The 19874-nt window shown below is 34.4% G+C and overlaps 2 protein-coding genes across 3 annotated transcripts; both read right to left on the bottom strand.

Annotated features, from left to right (window-relative positions):
* Positions 1-11792: 11792 nt before the first annotated feature.
* Positions 11793-12614, bottom strand: LOC110700736. The gene is made up of 2 exons (XM_021878338.1): positions 12341-12614; positions 11793-12205 (listed from the first exon to the last, which is right to left on the bottom strand). The coding sequence occupies exons 1-2, from the start codon at positions 12612-12614 to the stop codon at positions 11793-11795; spliced, it is 687 nt and encodes a 228-aa protein (XP_021734030.1).
* A 5265-nt stretch (positions 12615-17879) lies between these two features.
* Positions 17880-19196, bottom strand: LOC110700594 (mini zinc finger protein 1-like). Of its 2 annotated transcripts, none has more exons than XM_021878153.1 (2): positions 18757-19196; positions 17880-18513 (listed from the first exon to the last, which is right to left on the bottom strand). In XM_021878153.1, exon 2 carries the CDS (start codon positions 18471-18473, stop codon positions 18201-18203), a length of 273 nt encoding a protein of 90 aa, XP_021733845.1. In that variant the 5' UTR covers positions 18474-18513; positions 18757-19196; the 3' UTR covers positions 17880-18200. The 2 variants fall into 2 exon arrangements, with proteins under 2 accessions (XP_021733845.1, XP_021733844.1); XM_021878152.1 differs by having other exon boundaries at positions 18771-19195.
* Positions 19197-19874: the final 678 nt, after the last annotated feature.

Here is a 19874-nt window from a genome sequence, read left to right as displayed (position 1 = left end):
TAGCACAAGTGGTTAGAGCTTTTTTTCTCGATTTTTGGAGGTCATGAGATTGATTCTCACTCCCGTCCTTGTGGCTCTCTAAACACCAAAAAAAAATTGTCTTAGGTTAGGATTTAGCCATGGTGAGCAATCTAGCATTGCTACATTTTAACTTCCTCCATTTCACATTATTTATAACGAAGCACTTTGGAGTTTGGAATGCATTTAAGAAAAGAGGTTGAGGGCATAAACAATTAATTAAATTGGTAAAACTAACTTTAACACTAGAAACATATAATTTCTATCTTTATTGTGTTTTAATTATTTTGATTAATACGTTCATCTCTTTCTTAAAATGCTTGTCAAAATACTGTGATGCAAGTAATATGGAACAGATGAAATATATTAAAATTTAAAAATAGTGTTATAAGATGTACTATATAATTGTTGACAACTATTACGGTTGGTTTATTTCTTCAATTTTTACAAGCTATAGCTAATTTAGGGCATGTTTTCTTCAGCTTAATTTCAGTTTAGTTCAATTTCATTCCTAATTTAATTTCCTTCTTTCATAAACAATATAGTTCTGTTCAGTTCTATAACCCAGTTCAGTAAATCAAATAGACCCTTATAGTGATTGAAACTTACCTAATTGAATCACATTATAAGTAATTATACATGAGGTTTTCAGAATATTTTTTTATTAGTAATTTAAGAGTGTTAGATTTAGAACTTAGAAGAGCATGTACCAAGTCTATCAACTGACAACTTCTAACAGCAAACAGTTCATATAACATCAGGTTTTGTAAATATAATTCTTAAATTAAGCAAACAAATTTACTAGTAAAAGAAAAAATAATGAGGTGGAGACTACATTAGTTTAAATGGCCCAAACTTTAAAAGCTTTTAAGCTTATTTTAGAGGAGAGATAGATAAAGGCCGAAAAGCCCAGTAAACTTACCTCGGCCCAACGTAGAGCTCTTAATTAATCCAACTTTGATTATTATTATGACCCAATTTAATGAAATATGGATCACAATTGGGCTTTCGAAGATTGGGCTTATATAGTTGTATTACTTTCTAAGAACTGGAACTTTTTCTATTTTTTTTTTCACGAAGACTTAATTTGCTTACGAGTTATGAGTCTTATGATTGGTGTCAAGACATTACGTTGGCTTGTGAACTTATGTCTTTATGATATACGATTAATATGAACAATATCCAGAAATTTCCAATTCTTTGGAGAATTTTTACATAGATTCACTACAATTATGAAAATAGTTATTGAAAATTTTAAGAAAATTATGAATCTCAATTCTCAAGTAGTGCAACAATCAACTGCGGAGATATTTAGGCATATGGAACGAAGGTGACAAAAGTTCATTGCACCAGTGTGTACTTTTGTTGTCATCCATAAAAAAAATAAACTCTTCGATCAAGACCATTCTATTGTGCCTTGCCTTTACATGATCGTGCCAAGGATTCATATATAGCCTCAAACATGTTCAGTTTTCATACCCAACCACCTATAGAGGCGAATCCAGAATTATTTATTTGGAGGCATGAAGCATTTACAAATTGTCAATTCAATGCATGTCTAAATGTCTTTTCTTTTCTTTTTTCTCTATTTTTATCGTAAAGTAACATGTGCAAAATTGGTGAGCCGCGCCCATTACAAGGTTCACATATGTACCTCCCGTTACTAGATTCACATATTAACCTAATTAAGGTATTTAGCCATTAACTTCAAATCACAAAAGTCTAAGCAAACTTAGTGGCCATCCAATTCGAAAGGATGCATGATAGAATTCACTCTTTTTATTTTTTTAATTTTTTTTTCGTGACACAGGCGAAAGCAGAAAAACAAGAAACTAAACTAAATCTAGGTAATTAAAAAGCATAGAAGAATCAGGTCTTGAGTTTATAGCATTTATAGCAGCCATCCTTGCCATTTGATGAGCCTCTTCAACCTTTGATCTTTGTTCTTTACAAATTATACACCACTCCAAGTTATGACCAATCCTGCTTATTTCATTGACCGTCCAATATATCATTTTGTCTTGTGGCCCTTTTCCTTGTAGAATATCCACCAATTTGCTAGCATCCGTTTAAATTATTATGCTTTGGAGTCCAGCTTCCCAGCACCATTTGATTGCCTGTAGGCAAGCAATAGATTCTTCTTGTAAGGATGAGTTTGCAACTCCATATGAGCATCCCTTTATATTTGTCAAAATTCCATTATACTCCAACACCCATCCTGCTCCTCTTCTTTTTGTAGCTTTATTCCAAGCCCCATCAATTTGTATCGAAATTCTAGATGAGTCTATCTCTTGTTGTCATATGCTTGCAATTTTGTACCCTGGTGGGCTACTGGTGTATTCCTCTGGTGGATGAAGAAACTCCAATTCTTGGAGATCAATATGTTCAAAATCACTTTGATTTTGTATACTATCCTTCACCTTCTCAAGTATCTTTGTTATATGAGTTCTAGTTCCATGAAATCTAAACTCGTTCCTGGCCAACCATATTTCCCAAATTGTTGCTAGGAAGGTAGTAATGCGAGTACTACCTTTACCATCCAAGCTGTAGAATTGTTGGGTATACCAAATCATCCAATCTTTGATTGAAATATTCGGGCTTATAGTAGAAATAGTCCCAAGGCTACCACATTGCCACACTCGTTTTGCTACTGTACATAGCCTCTGAGTATGGCTAATATTTTCTTCTTCTCCACAGATCTCACAGGTCCCATTTTCACATATGCTTCGAAAGTGTAGATTGCTTTTAACAGCTAGACCATTATAGAAGATTTTCCAGACAAAAATTTTCCATTTTGGTAAAATTTTTTGATTCCAAAAAAATTTCAGAAACTTTACCTCTGAGTCTGTAACTCTGTCATTGTTCGCAAACTGACTCATAAGGAAGGCATACCCTGATTTTGTAGTGAACGTCCCTGAGTTCGTGTAGTTCCAATGTAGAATGTCCTCTATTTCCTTCTCTGGTAGCTCCTATTTCCACAACATCCTTTGCACTGAACGCCTTTCTGAGCTCCCCTTCTTTCCAAGTCTAAGATGACTTGTTAATAAATCTGTCGACCTTCCAAGTCATTGCTTGTCTCAGAGTAACCTCTGAGTTGGCCTCTGGTATTCTACCATTCACCCATCTATCTTTGAACACTCCTATTTTTGCTTCACTCTTACGAATACTCCTCATCCCCCATGACATATTTCTGTTGTTGCCTTTCTGTAACCTTCCAGTTTTGAGCATCGATCCACCCTTGGTAGAGAACACTTTTGCTACTAGTAGCTGTGGGTTATTATGCATTCTCAACGATTGTTTCATTAGTAGAGTATCATTTAGGACAGCTACGTTTCTCACTCGCAAACCTCCCATTCCACGGGGAAGCACAACAAGAATGAAGCTGTTTTCCGATGGAAAAAATCCATCGGAAAATATAATAAAAACCATCGAAAACTAAATTATCGATGGCAGCCATCGGTAATTGTCCGTTGGAAGCCCATACATCGGTAATCCAAAATTTACCGATGGAAAAGCCATCGGAAAAATAATTACCGATGGTTTTACCGATGGAGAAACACATCGTGGAATATTATATCCACCGATGGTTTTATCCATCGGTATTAATTTCCGATGGCTGTAAACCAACGATGTTTTTTTTTTCGGTGGGTTTTTTCCATCGGATTTATTAAATCACCGATGGTTTTTTACCATCGGAATATTTATAAAAAATTACCGATGGTCTTTTAACCAACGGAAAATGATAATTTCCGATGGTGTTATCCATCGGTAAAACAATTTTTTAATAAATATTGCAAATTTTTCCGATAGCTATAAGCCATCGGTAAAAATAAAAAGCCATCGATAATTGTTTTTTTTTTAAAATAAAAAATAGATACTGCTGATTATTGGCGATATTATCAAACCTGTTATGTACCATATTGAGAACCTGCATTTTAATGAAACCTGATCATGCATATAAAACTACAAAGTTGTACACGCAAAATAAAACATGGAAACATATATCTTACTTGATGCATACACAATAAGTTCATAATTTTTTCGAAATATATAAAACAACCGAGTTCTTACTACCATACTAAGTCAAAAGGTCATGCAAATCTAAGTCAAAAGGTCAAGCTAATCTAGATATGAAACCCTATACACATGCTGCCCTTGAACTACCACCCTCATCTGGTTCATCATCGCGATGTTGCCTAGAAAATGGGGAGTAGTCAAAGTTGTGGGACCCATACTGTAACATTCCTCTTTTAATTTCCTCAAGCAAAAACTCTTGTCTCTTCTCCATTTCTGCTCGTTCGGCGGCCAAAGCTTCTCCACTTGTGCCTGAACCTGCGCCTGTACTCGTGCCTCCACCTCATTCTGCACTTGTGTCTGGAACTCGGCTTGGAATTGAGTTTTTATTGCTTGCACCCTCTCTTCAAATTGTGTCTATAACTGAGGCATAATGGACGGTGTGTATGATTGGGAAGCACCATGTCGTGCTGGAGTGCTTTAGTACAAGTGATCATTCTGACCTAGTCCTTTCACATAACCCCTGTTTTGGCCCCCATCTGCCTCAAAGTACGCCCGGCTGGGATCACAAGCCATACCCTGACTACTTGATTCATCCATTCTTTTCTTGAAACGTTCCTACAATTAACATGTTTGCTTATATTAAAGGAACGAAATAACATGGTATACTAAACATCTAAGTTATAAACATTCATATAATTCACACTAGTTACAACTTTCTAACACTTCACATAACCATTATTTTGCATATTTAGGAGTTTTAAGGTTCAATGTGCACGAAACTAGTTCAAAATGGGCATATTTTGGTACTTGCTTTCCTATAATCCACATACTCATGCAAATGCTTGAATAAACACTTGAATCATGTCTTAAACATGTAGTTACAACTTTATAACACTTCACATAACCATTATTTTGCATATTTAAGAGTTTTAGGTTCAATGTGCACGAAACTAGTTCAAAATGGGCATATTTTGGTACTTGCTTTCCTATAATCCACATACTCATGCAAATTATTGAATAAACACTTGAATCATGTCTTAAACATGTAGTTACAACTTTCTAACACTTCACATAACCATTATTTTGCATATTTAAGAGTTTTAAGGTTCAATGTGCATGAAACTTGTTCAAAATGGGCATATTTAGATACTTGTTTTCCTATAATCCACATACTCATGCAAATGCTTGAATAAACACTTGAATCATGTCTTAAACATGTAGTTACAACTTTCTAACACTTCACATAAACCTTAATTCATAACATTTATGACTTTTAAATTAAGGAATTTTAAATTACCGCAATCTCCAAAGCTTTCTTACTAGCGGGAACTTTTCCTTTTCCAGGAACTTCTTTGAAGTGAGTGCTCAAGAAAAGTTCTCCCGCATGTGGCAAGGAATCTCCTTTAGCCTTCGCCTATTAAACATAAAAAACAGTACCATAGTATTGAAATCTGAAAATTTTTGGACTTGTAATTATGTAATAAAATTAAGCTAAAACTGAGGTTATAACTTCTGTCCATACCATCTTCTTTGCATGTTGGGAATCAGATATCGAACCTTGGAAGTGAGACGGTTCAATTTCATTAGACAGGGAACCGCCCCTCCTATTCTTCTTGTTCTGCTCTGATCTAGCCATGAATTCTTGATTGGTGTTGGGAACATCCATCATTGTCTTGTGTGCTTCTTCATTCATCCATTTTGGCTTCTTACCGTTCATTCTTTTGGTCACTTGGTTGAACATGTCACAAAAGCGATAGCCAGCTTTGTGGTGGTATCCTTTTCTTACTTGGGCATCTATGGCATCATCCCATTCAAACTTTTTCTGCATTCACAACAACAAAGTAAGTGAACAAAGTTTAAAGACTAAATAAAAAACAAAGTATCTACTACATCTTACGGTAAACAAGTTCCACCAATGTTCCTTAGTGGCATCGTCAACTGTTCCGTAGTTATGCCAGCCATTTAAAAAATAGCCCTTTATGCACTTCGAGATGGCCTTACTAACCGAAATGTCGTCGAACCTAGAAATAAACCAAAAGGCAATAAGGGTATTGCCGTTAGGATTACTTAAATGCATACAAATTTAAATCATGGGTTTCTTACCACAAGCCGGTCGGGCGTAATCTCTTCTTTCCAGATGGCTGTGAGCATTCGCCTTGCTGAAATTGTGTCTGGCTCTGCGTATTAGGGACTTGAGTGTTATTGCCGAGTCCCAAATACGGCTCGTCCTCATTCTGAGTCTCGGAGTCTTGCATTTCACTATCTTCTAAGTGACAAGAGTTATTCACCTTGGAACGAGAATCCTTGCCTTTACCTTTTTTCCCCCTTCCTGTCATGTTGTTCTATAACGAAAACAAACACTAAGCGTAAGTTAATTACATGTAACCAAAAAACACTTAAAATTTTATGGAAATTAAAATTACATGTAACCAAAAATTACACTCAAAATTACATGTAACTAAACAACACTTAAAAATATATGCAAATTCATTATCACAGGTAATAGTCTCCATAAACTAATGAAAAAAATAACATGAACGTTTCAGGGACAGATTTAAAACACAATATAGCCATTACTACTCAAAGATGCATGGTTCATGTCATCACAAATATTACAACTTAGCAAATTAGAATCAGTATTAGGAAGAATTACAAACTAATACTGTGATTCATCACAACTATCATTACAATCATCGAGATCATTACATTCATCATCAACACTTTCCTCATCATCAATATTAGATAACCAAATGCAATCATCCTCGCCATCCTCACTATCACTTGAATCAAACTCTGCCTCATCATCGCTGGAGAATGAACCTTCTTGAACCAAATCCTCATTGTCCGAATAAACATCTATTTCTTCATTACCAACACCATAGTCCGGAATATCATTTGGTGCACATAATGTTGTGGTGGTGTCACTAGTTGTTTCTTGCAAAAATTCCATGTCCACGGGAGCATCAACAACTGATCTGGCTTTTGTCTTAATCATAACCCACCATTGTGCTCGATCTCTCCTCAAACTCGGGTAGGGTGCAAAGTACACTTGAATAACCTGATAAGATAACACAAAAGGGTCGTACTTGGGGTATTTCTTGGTGTGGTTGACATCAATGATCTTGTATTCCTCATGTACCGTCATCCCCCTGATAGAATCCATCCACTTGCATTTAAACAAAATGGTCTTATATGATCTAGTAGGACCTGTGTAAACGAGTTCAATAATGTCCTCTAAGGTCCCAAAATATTGACCCCCTTCTGCATTTGAAACAGAAACACCGTAGTTCATTGTTGATTTGTATCTTCCGGTCATCTCTGTTTGAAAATTATAGCCGTTTACAAATATTTGCTTCCAAGTCCTTACTTGACTAAAAGGGCGCATTGACAATGCCTGCACGATATCATCTGCTGGCTTATCTCGAATTACCTAAGGAATACCCAAATAATTCCATAACGTGAGACAAGTTAATAGCACTTTATCTCTTTGGACAAGTAAAAAACACATATTACCTTATCACGAAATCAATTAGGAAACTCTTTCTCAAATCGTTGCCACACATCTTCTCTACGTAAATTAGGTTGTGTGTGAAGAATGTGATCCTCAAACTCCCTAATAAATTCAAACAAGCAATAATTGATGGTTTGCTAATAATCTAACTCCGTTACATAACAAAGTTGGTACTTTAAAGTAGATAATTTTTGGGTTACCTTTCATACACCTCTAGAATGCCACAGTTTGATAAGATATAAAGGCGTGCCCTTTCAAGTTCCTTAGAATCCAGATAACGTAATCGCCCAGAATTAGGAACACGACCACAATCAAACTTGAAGAGTTCAGGGACTTTGTTATTAGGTTCCATCTCAGTGTCGACCACGACATTTGCGTTTCTACTAAGATCCCTAGTTTTGGTATCAACACCATCTTGGAAATAATTAGAGCAAAAGTTTGTTGTTTCCTCCGTAAGGTACGCGTTGCATATAGATCCTTCTACTCTAGCCTTGTTACCAATTTTGCGTTTCAAATGATTCAAGAACCTAATAACTTAGATATCCTAGTTAGATGTGTATTGTACTGACATTTTACCAAAAAGTGAAGACAAAACGTAAGACACATTACCTTTCGAATGGATACATCCAACGATATTGAACTGGGCCGCCTACTCTTGCCTCGTATGGAAGGTGAATAGGCAGGTGCTCCATAGAGTTGAAGAAAGCAGGGGGGAAGATCTTTTCAAGTTTGCAAAGAATCTCAGCAATGTTGTTTTGCAGACGGTCCATGTCAGTATGTGTTATAGTGGAGAAACACAAATCTCGGAAGAATTGGCTAATTTCAGTAATATATTTCCAAACATGGACAGGGAGAAATTCTTTCAAAGCTACCGGAAGCAATCTTTCCATGAACACATGGCAGTCATGGCTTTTCAAGCCATGAAGTCTACATGCTTGCATATCGACACACCTACTCAAATTAGAAGCGTACCCATCAGGAAACCGCAACTCTCAAATCCATTCGCACAGGACCTTTTTCTGAGACTTGTCGAGGGAAAATGGTGCCTTCGGTTTGGTCTCTTTACCTCTTTCATCAGTTACAACATGAAGTCCAGGTCTCTTGCAGTATTTTGCAATGTCTCTTCGAGCACTGATCGTGTCACAAGTCTGCTTTTTAACATCCATCACCGTATGAATGAGATGATCAAAGAAGTTTTTTTCGATGTGCATTACATCTAGATTGTGACGTATAAGCAAGTGCTTCCAATAAGGAAGCTCCCAAAGTGTGCTTTGCTTGAACCAACCTTTTTTGGCCTTTTTAAGCAATTTCAGAGCAGCAGGACCATCAGTTGCCTTTGCCAGGTCCTTAACACATTCCCATAATTCTAGCCCAGACATAATATGCGGCGGTGACCCCTTTTCAACTCTGTTCCTACAAAAAGCTATTTTTTTTTCGAAACGGGTGATCTAGATCAAGAAATTGTCGGTGAAAATCAAACCACGAAACTTTTCCACCATGATCGAACTAGAAAGCCTTGGATTTGTCTAAGCAGTACGGACATGCCTTTTTACCAGTAGTTGACCATCCAGATAGCATACCATATGTTGGAAAGTCGCTAATGGTCCAAAGTACGGCAACCCGCATAGTGAAGTTTTGCTGCTTAGAAAGATCATAGGTGTTTGCCCCAACATCCCACAATTGCTTAAGTTCTTCAATTCAGTGGTTGCATATAGACATCCAAGTTGCCCTTTGGGTTTTTAGGACCGGGAACAAGCAGAGACAAAAACATGAATTTTCTTTTCATGCACATTGAAGGAGGCAAGTTATATGGTGTCAATATCACTGGCCAACATGAATATTGTTTTGTAAACTTACCGTGAGGAGCAAATTCGTCGGTGCACAATCCAAGTCTCACATTTCTAGGTTCTGAGGCGAATTCTGGAAAGGTCTTGTCCAAGTGTTTCCAAGAATCGCTATCAGAAGGATGAGCCATTGTGTTTGCAACTCTAGGATTATTGGCGTGCCATGTCATTTCCGCTGAAATGTTCTTTTTTGCAAACAACCTTTGCAACCTCGGTGTAATCGGGAAATAAATAAGCACTTTCAAGGGCACTAAACTTCCTTTTGAAGTCTTGCTATACCTTTCGCTACCACACACTCTGCATTTGGACAAGTTCACATCATCCTTCCAAAACAGCATACAGCCTTTTGGACAGGCATGTATCTTCTCATGAGGAAGCTCTAACCCGTTAACTACTTTCTTAACCTCGTAGAATGTCTCTCCCATGTTGTTATTGATAGGAATTGCTTCATTCATCAAAGAAGCAAACCCATCCACACACCTGTGAGGCAAATTGTACTCACACTTCAAACTTGTGATTCTAGATGCAATTTCCAAAATAGACATGGAACTCCCTTCATATAAAGGACTCTCAGATTCCTCTAACAAATTAAGGAATTTCTTAGCTTGGGGATTTGGCTCTTCCTCCTCATGTCACGATATGGATTAGGTTGGGGAGGTGGGATGATTGGAAACCCTTCACCTTGACACATCCATTCATGGTAATCATCCACAAAACCCTTTCTATATAAGTGCACTTTAACCGTCTCAGAATCATGTAGCTGAAGATTCTGACATTTGACACAAGGGCACCTAACCTCATCAACTTTACTGCTCTCTAGATGATCTTTAAAAAACTGAATGAATTCATCAACCCCTTTCACGAACTCCGGTCTAATGTTGCGACCATCCAACCTTTCATATATCCAGCTACGCTCTATTCGTTTCATGATTGCAATTCTACACATCTCACCCAAATGACCACAATATTCAATCTAAATAGAATAATCATGTTGTTTGAACAAGTAAAGGAAGCAATAAGGTTATGAATGACGTCGTAGGGTCCTTATCTCTCCAACCTAACCCATCCTTGGACGTGTAATCCCACTAGTAATTGTATGCCAAGTTTTCAATTCCATGGAAAATTCGGCAGCATTTCCCTACAGTTCTCCAAGTACACAATATGAGTAGTTATGTATACTTATATGTGTACCCAGAGAACAGATTAGGAAAACACGTAGCCAAAATTTTCCATAGAATCAATAACAAGGCATACAATAACCACCTAAGTGAGAATGAACGTCCAAGAACAGTCCCAACCGGGTATTTAGGCAAATGATGATGCAATTGTTGAATCAAAATTGAGACAAGTACATGAAGATCAAGAAACAAAATTATAGACATTAACATCATTATCCACATAGCATTGAATTAAATAGTAACACATAAAAATAATTAAAAGAAAAATCCACAAAATGTGCAATTAATTCACAACAAAATCCATAATCAATCAAGCTAGAAACATATAAATTTTTTTTTTTTAAATTTATGAAACATGTAGCAAATAGGTGTATTTAAACATCCAACTAACAAGCTCCTAACATATTATTATTTTTTAGTTAACAAGTGAAGTACTAAGAAAACTAAGTTATTATCATATAGCATAACTAAATAATTAACACATATAAACTAGTACAACCAAATTTAGGGAATTTAACTCAAAAAAAGTTAGGGTTTTGACATCAATAATTGAAAATTAAACAAATTACTTACCTATGGAAGGAGATCGTCGGTATACTTGCTACTAGGTTGTCGAAACTGTTAAGATTTATGACCAGTCGGTAAATAATTGAGTGAAAAAAATAATGTTTAATTAACAAATTTTTTTTTTAAAAAAAAAATACTTACCATGTACAAACGGTTGACGACCAGAGGAACAGGACACCGGTGAAGACTGCGAGGTTGCTAGCGGTGATGTTGCGCCGACCAGTCAGGTACCAGTCGCCCTTCACCTTCGTCGTTCACCGTCGCCCTGAACTCTCTCTCTCCCCTTTTGGGTCAATGCTTGAAAAAAAGTAGATCTAAAACTTGAAAGTCGTGTTTTTTTTTTTAAAAAAAAATGTCAGTGTATTTACCGATGGATTTACCGATGGTAAAGGCCATCGGAATAAAAAAATAATATATTTTTTTTCTATTACCGATGCCAAAAACCATAGGTAAAAAAAATAGTGTTTTATTTTTTTTTTAAAGAAAATTCTATGATGGAAAAAAAACCATCGGTATTAAATTCCCGATGGTTTAGCCATCAGTTGACCATCGGTAAATTTGGTAATTTCCGATAGTCACTTAAACCATCAGAAATTGAAGGTATTACCGATGGCATTTAATAGCGAACGGTAATTGCCATCGGTATTTCATCATTTTCTAGTAGTGAAGTTGAACAATGCTTTTCCTAACCCACTGTATTCCCTTGTTACCCTTATTTCCCCATAGAAAATTATAGATTAAGCTCTCTATTTTTGAGACAATACTTTTTGGTAGCTTGAAGCTATTCATCACATGAGTAGCCATTGATATTAAAACTGTATTTGCTAAAATAATCTTTGAGGAGAAGGAGAGCTTACAGGAATTCCAAGCCATAATCCTCATAGCAATTTTATCTACCACATATAAAAAGTTTGAGCTCTTGTTACCTTTTAAGTCAATAGGCACCCCTAGATGGGTATCTAGATTCTCCATATCCCTCATCCTTAGAATGTTCTTAAATGCCAACTTATCTTGGTTTGAAGTGCTTGAGCTAAACTTGACAAAAGATTTGCTGAGGTTTAGTTGCTCCCCTGAAATTCAACAAAACCTCTGAATAGTCGACACCACTTCATGGCATGCCTTATTTGAGGCTTGAAAAAATAAGAGTGTGTCATCCGCAAAAAATAAGTGGCTAATTCTTGGAGCATTTCTCGCAATTTTAATACCTTTGAAAAGATTAATATCCTCTTCAATTATGAGCATCCTCGAGAGTATATCCATACAAAACAAGAAAAGGTATGGAGATAGTAGGTCTCCCTGTCGAAGCCCACACTTTGGTTTAAAGGTTTCCGAGGTATTTCCATTAATAAGGACCTTATACGAAACCGTAGAGAAACATTGGGAGCATAAAGAGATCCAATGCTCAGGGAATCCATACTTCCTCAAAACAATGACTAAAAAATCCCATCTCACTCGATCATAAGCCTTGCTCATATCCATTTTTATCACCCCTAAATCTTGCCCTTTTTTCCTTTTGTTTATGAGATTTAGGATTTCATGGCTTAGTAGTGTATTATCCGCCTTATGCCTTCCTAGCACAACAGCGTGCTGGTATTCCGAAATTAAATTTGGTAAGACCTATTTGATCCTATTGACCATACACTTCGAGATGCATTTGTAAATTGTATTACACAGGATTATTGGTCTTAGGTGTCTAACCTCTTCCAGATTATCCACTTTTGGAATCATAACAAGAATTGATTGGTTCCAAGATTTTAATAAGTAGCCACTATTAAAAAAAAAAACTGGTAATCCCCTTCACCACCGATTCCCCAACAGTGTCCCGATGTTGTTTAAAGCATTATGCATTAAACCCATCCGGCCCCGGGGATTTGTCATTTTTGATACTAAACATGGCAGTTTTAATCTCTTCCGGAGTAATCCTTTGCTCAAAAATTCTTTTCTCTGAAATAATAATTAAAATGCAAAAACACTATTAGCTTGATTTATTAATGGTGTGTTTGCTAAGCATATAGCCACACAATGTTGATTAGGACATTTGAAAAATTGATATATTTTCCTTTAAATGATTAAATAATAGATTAACTGATTTGAACTTTAATAATGGTCTCTACAACAGATGATATTTGAAAAATACGTAACAAGACAAATGCATGTGATTTATTTTTTTTTTTTTTTTTTTATTTTTTTTAGAGAGATACAATGGCCAGTGATGAGAATCGATATCATGATCTTCTAGAAACAAAATAAAAGCTTTAAATAATTAAGCAATCTCTCAGGCACTCTCGCATATGAAAATGCTTGTTTTTCTTATACATTACTTCGGTAATATTAATAAACAAATGAACAAATCTGAACCTCTAGTTATGTAGCTCATCAATTTTGCATATACCACTTATAAATAAATCTATTACGAGTATTAAAACTTCAATTTAAATCTTTTCAATCATAACCTAACAAAATGCTAACTCATGCATCGTCATCTATTTTATAAGAGTTATAAGACAGGTGAGAACATGTATTAAGTGCGGCCTTTCAAAATTAGCAACTATGCTGTTTAAACAACAAAATGTAGCTAATAATAAAGTCAAGTTTTTCCAACTTGAATTACATTAAATCTTGGTTTAGATCTCATGTTATCAGTCCTTGTCATTATCAATTGATGTGCTGAGCTCATGTTTACTATACTCAAATCTCATCCTTTTGACAATTAATTCATTCATACATATCCTAAAAATGTATAATTTGCAATTGTTTTTCATCTAATCAACTTAATACCTAATATGAATCATATTTTACAGAGCAACCTTGAACTTTAATTATAAATCCTTGCATATAGTAATACCACCTCTTTAGATATTCTCTTTTAGATAGACAAGATAGTCCACCCTTATTTGAAGAAAAGTAAGCCATGCATGCATCGCCCTATTTGGGTTCTTCTCCCTAGTTAATACCATTATTTGATAAGATAATATAAACTCGTTTTACCCCTAAAAGCGCCGATTCATACAAAAATAATGAACTTATGAGTCCACTCCTTTTATATGCTATATCATTCATTCACTCGGTCACTCTCCAATACAATTGAATGTATCTATCAATTTACATGTTATGAATCGGAAATGACTTAGATAATGTGTATGCGCGCCTAACACCATCAATTATAACATAATCTTTATACATTAATTTAATTATGAGAATATCTAATCATCAATGTAATTCCAAACCAATACCATCATCATATTAATAATCAATAGTTGTATCGATCTTGTTTTTAATGTTGCGCATCTTTCTTTGATTTCTTCTTCATTACATTTCACCCATTCGTGCATTTTTAATTTATAACATGGTAGTCTAATCACATTTGTCTTGTTATAACAAAACGCATATGACTTTTCTTTATAATTTATTTGCTTTCACAATATGTAGTTCCACGTAATAACTTACTACTATATATAATAAAGTGTATTTATTTTTTTATAAATTGGCAAACATTGAAGAGACCTTAGTAGGGTCTAATATGTTATCGAAAAGAAATGATATCTACTACAAGGATACAGAAATCCTTTTTATTTCAGCTAATCATATCAATAAACATTGACCTCAAAACTAAAAAAGACAATGACATTATACATGATGTTGAACCTAAAAGCTCTTGCCTTTTGGTTTACTCTTCTTAATTCATTTCCCACCATATATATGATATGAAAATATGCGTTATATCTTCTTCTTCCCTTAAATCCAACTACTAGTGGACAATATTCGGTTTATCAATTTAAAAACAAACTTTTAAAAATTGGCAAATTTCAAAGTTTTTGATATATAAACCAATCCTAAGCTTTAACTATCAGCTTAAATTTTAGGTTAAGTTACTCCTTTAATATGGTATTAAGAGCCAGTACGACACAAAGTCACTGGTTCAAATCTCATCCACCCATCCTATTAGATAGAGTATATATATTAAGCACTGGTATAACGAATCCATGCTATTGCATCCATATTTCAAGTTCAATGAATTTTCATGTGATGAGGCGTAATAGTGTATGTATTAATCAATTCTTGTTCTTCAACGAACTATTAAGTTTTTTGTTAAAATGATCTTCTAACCGTTTTTCATGATGTGTAAGAGATAGACAGTGAATCCACCACTTTGTTCTTATCACAAATTGTACAAATAGGCACCTCAAATTTTGATTGGACTAAGTTGGTGAAAGTTTTGGAGACAATTTGTCAATTTATCTTAACAAATTCACAATTATGATTAAAAAAAAAAACCGAAAGAGCAACAAACGTTTAACTTATGTACCGAAAGTGACGAGGCGAATTATAGGGACAACTCAACACAACAAAGTAAGAAATATTTGTGTTCTCCATTGCTGTTGCTTTAAAATTGTATCACCAACATATATATCATATGATGTGCCATATGAAATGCGCACTGTTCGGTTCTTGGTAGACCAAGTGTGTAATGGTGCGTACTTGGCATCCATTCAGAAGTAAAATGTAGGAAAGGTTAAGTTGATTGCGAGTTTTGCGCAAAACCCGGGAAACTATCATTTCTAGCATATTATCGATTTTCTCCTTTTTGTGTATGTTAGTTCCACTTGAGCAAATGAATATTACCAATGAGTCTCAACTCCAAGTTAGAGAAAATAATCCACATAATTAGTAAGTTTTGACATTTTAATATCACATAACCCTAAGACAAGTACCTAGATTTTTGTAAATCAAATACTCCGTCATTATCAACAATTGTTGAGTAAAATTAAAAGCTTAAGAAGGTGAATAGGATCCCAATTTGCGAGAAATTTTAGTTAAAAAATAATTACTTGTTTGTAATCCATTGATGAACAACTTTTTTTTTTTTTTTTTTTTTTTGAGTATCCATTGATGAACAACTTAGAACTCAACATCTTAGGTTTTATTTACTAAACAAGGGATTATGATGTCGCTCATGATCATGAATGGTACACATATATCTTTCAAATTTATTGAGATTATTTTTTTTTCTTCTTCAAGCCAGCTAAGCCCTAAACTATGTTTGTAATTAATATAGAGTTAAGGTAATTTTTAACATGTGTCCTTTTCTTAAGCCAAACATTATTACAATATAATACGTTAATAAACTATAACAATAATTTTTTTTTTTATATCATATTATTATTTAGGAAAGACCAAACAAGCCTACATATTTGTCATCATGTACTTGTATAAAATACCAAATCAGCGCAAAACTGGTGAAATTAAGGGCCTATTCTCATTGATTGAACTCAGCTGAACTGAACTAAACTGAACTTATTAGAGCTGAACTGAACTGAAATGAATATTTTATAAGAGAAGGAATTAGGAGTTGAACTTAACAAAACTGAACTTATTAGAGCTGAACTGAACTAAACTGAGTTGAACTGAAAATAATCATATGAGAACAAGCCCTAAGTTAAATGTAGCCATTCGAGCCATGATGGTGTTCAACTGCCTTAGAGTATAGAAAACCATGCTCCAAAGGTTTTGAATGGCGGTACATGGACATGAGTAGGCGCGTAGCAAATTGTGCGATCAACTAATAGACCGTCACCTAAGGATCGGAGCACGATTTTCCATACACATACATGTGGTAAAATAAATTTTCAAGACCAATTGCGAATCTCATGCTCTTTGTCTACACACCATGACCAAACAATTTCTGATGCATGAAATATATTACAATATTAACAATAATCTGTAATAGTCTGAATTTACTCCAACAACTATAATCGATCGATATTCGAGCAGTTAGATACCTTATGGTTGAGATTCTAAACTAGTGGAAACATTGTAGATAAACTATTGGTATATGACAATTAGATAAGATATCTAGATATGGTATTTTATGTACCAATTCATCATCTAGCTAGCATATCATATAAATTTGACTAAAATTTGTCTTGATATCAACATTTTCTTCCTAGAAGAGTGTACATTTTGACTATATCTCATATTGCTTTCATTTCTTTCTTTCTCTTCCGAGAAGCATCTTTTTGTAAACATAATGTCCTTTACATTATTGTTTCATTCATTACTTGATACGCCACTAAAACATGTGGAAGATGAGTACATCTATGGCAAAATTAAAGAAGCTATTAGATGCCGAGAAAATAATCATATCCTAAAATAATCTCACCAAATAAATTTTTTTTTTCCCCACTCGCGTCCCTACTACCTAAAGAGCTTTATAATTGGTTATAATGTAAAGCAAAACAACGACCTCTTGCATCGAATCTATGTACATACTAGTCCACTTTCGCTTACAGAAGATTATTCGATCCCATAACTTCATTACTATAATACAAGAGATAATTATCAAGAATAATTACAAAACAATATATACAAAAATAGATTATTTACATAATCTATCATATAGAATTTCCAAATGAGCCAACCGCGAACATCAAAAGGTATCAATAATGTAGGAAATTTGTACGACTTTTACTTAATCACTTAAATGTAATTTTTTACAAATAAAGTTGATCTCAATGCATTTGATGTCATTATATCTCATATTATTATCTCATTTTATTGCAACAATTTCAACTAACTTAGATTGTACTCCTATGTAATAATATACATCATGTACAATAATTGAAAATTTTGCCGCCCATAGACAACCTAAAAATGTACATTTTTTAAAAATGATATGAAATTGGATTGGAATTGACACGATCATTCACTTGAATTGATCATCACAATCAAAAAGAGATTGCACCATTAAAAAAAAAATCAAAAAGGAGAGGATGAATCATATTACAAATCTAAGAGATTAATTTACAACAGACTCATACAACTTTGCTTCCAATACCAATTGTATTAATTAGGAAAAAACCATCTCAATATCTTATCAAACTAGTATATAAATTGCAAAACAATCTATCAAATTAACAATTTAAAATCTTATTTTTCAATCATTAATCATGCACAGATCTCAAAGAGAAAGTATCAATCAACTTCCTCTATAATATATATTTTTTTCCCTATGAATTTATACACCTCAAATGGACTAATAGTGTGTAATTAATCAAATAAGATCAATTAAGTAGGTGAAGAACTCTCACACACTACCTCAGCATCCACCTCCTTCCTATGGAAATTTCTGTGGCATCCACAAGCGGCACATATAAGCGCGTTGCTCGTTCCTTCTGCACCACTAGCCATGAACTCTCTGCACCCATCTACCGCGTAACCTCCTATACTTGCCGCATGATTCTTTTGACACTCACAATATCGAATAGTTGAAGAATTATTGTTGTTTCTTCGCGATCCTTGATCTCTTTTAACCACCACTTGCCTCTTCTTCATCATCATAGAATTTTTTTTTGTGTTACCCTCTTCTTCACTTTCTTACCTAAAGTATGCACAAAAAGAAGCATCAAATTTCAAGTAAGAGAAAAAAAGAGGAATAAAAGAGGGAAGTACTTAGAATATTTGTACAAAACCCTAACCCTAGATTGCATTTATTTATAGAAAAGATGATATATGGAGAACTATTGAACTAAGAAGTAAAGTATGTTAAAACTTAAAAAAAATGGCAGTTTTTTTTTTCTTTTCTTTTTTTCAATGCTTTAAATCATAAGCTTAAATACTTTACTTTTTGAAGAGTACCTCAAGGACAAAATCCTATATGGGTATGTCTTGCTTTGATCTCATGAGGGTGTGGATGTCGTAGAGAGCGCGGTACGATTCACAACATCATCAGGGACCGGATGATTATGATGATATGATATTAGAACAAGTGAAAAAAATGTGAAGAAAGGAACAAATAATAAAATGTGGGCTCAAAAAAAATGGTTGAAACACAAAGGAAAGAGGACCATATACATCATTTCATGATTAATAAAAACCCTAGATAAGAGGAAATGATGATTTCAATTGCCCTACAATGGGGTCAAAAAAGGAAAAGGAAAAGTTTGAAAGGTAAGAAATTTAAGGGTAACCCTATAATTTAAGGGTGTGTATACCTTTACATAATGGGTACTCAAAAAGACTTGAAATTTTGGTTGATTGGGTTTAGATGGATGGCCTGTAAAGTTGGGCTTCTTATAAATATTGTTTAATTAAAAAAATGAAAGTGGGCCCAAGTTGGTACTAAAAAGAGAAGTCAAGATGGGCTGTGTCAACAACCCATTGTCTATTCCGTTGAGATTCTTTGATTTCTTACATAGTTAGGAATAATGTTGACTATATATGTATAATATAAAGTCTAAATTAATATAATTAATAATTAATAATGGATGATGTGGCCAAAATTTCCACCTCATTGTACAATCAGTCAATCATGCAAAGTTGTGACAAAATTGTTCTCGAATAAGAGAGAATATAAAGGCCTATTAACCTCTCTATTGAGGTATAGCATAGCCCCCACGGCCCCACATTTATATGGCTTTTACTTGTGCAACCACAACCACTCTTGAGAATGAGTAATTGGTTCTTACTTTCAATTATTTTGACAACCCAAATTTAGGCTTTGTTTTGAGGCCAATTTAGGGTAGGAAATTTATGACCTTTTCTTCATCTTTCAAGTACGGATTTTCATACTCTTTAGTCTTTAAAAATCAACCTATCTTTTATAGCATTATTTGTTTAATTAGTGACATTAGAAAAATCTTTAGTGAAATTTTATGACAAGAGCAATAAAACCATGAGTGTGTGGGTTTAAGGGAATTCTACCTCCATAATATCCGTATTGAGACGTGATCCTATATAAAC

The sequence above is a fragment of the Chenopodium quinoa genome, unplaced genomic scaffold (genome assembly GCF_001683475.1).
Source record: "Chenopodium quinoa cultivar QQ74 unplaced genomic scaffold, ASM168347v1, whole genome shotgun sequence".
Taxonomy (NCBI): domain Eukaryota; kingdom Viridiplantae; phylum Streptophyta; class Magnoliopsida; order Caryophyllales; family Amaranthaceae; genus Chenopodium; species Chenopodium quinoa.
The sequence above is the reverse complement of the archived record's forward strand: the minus strand, read 5'-3'. Positions and strand labels throughout refer to the sequence as shown.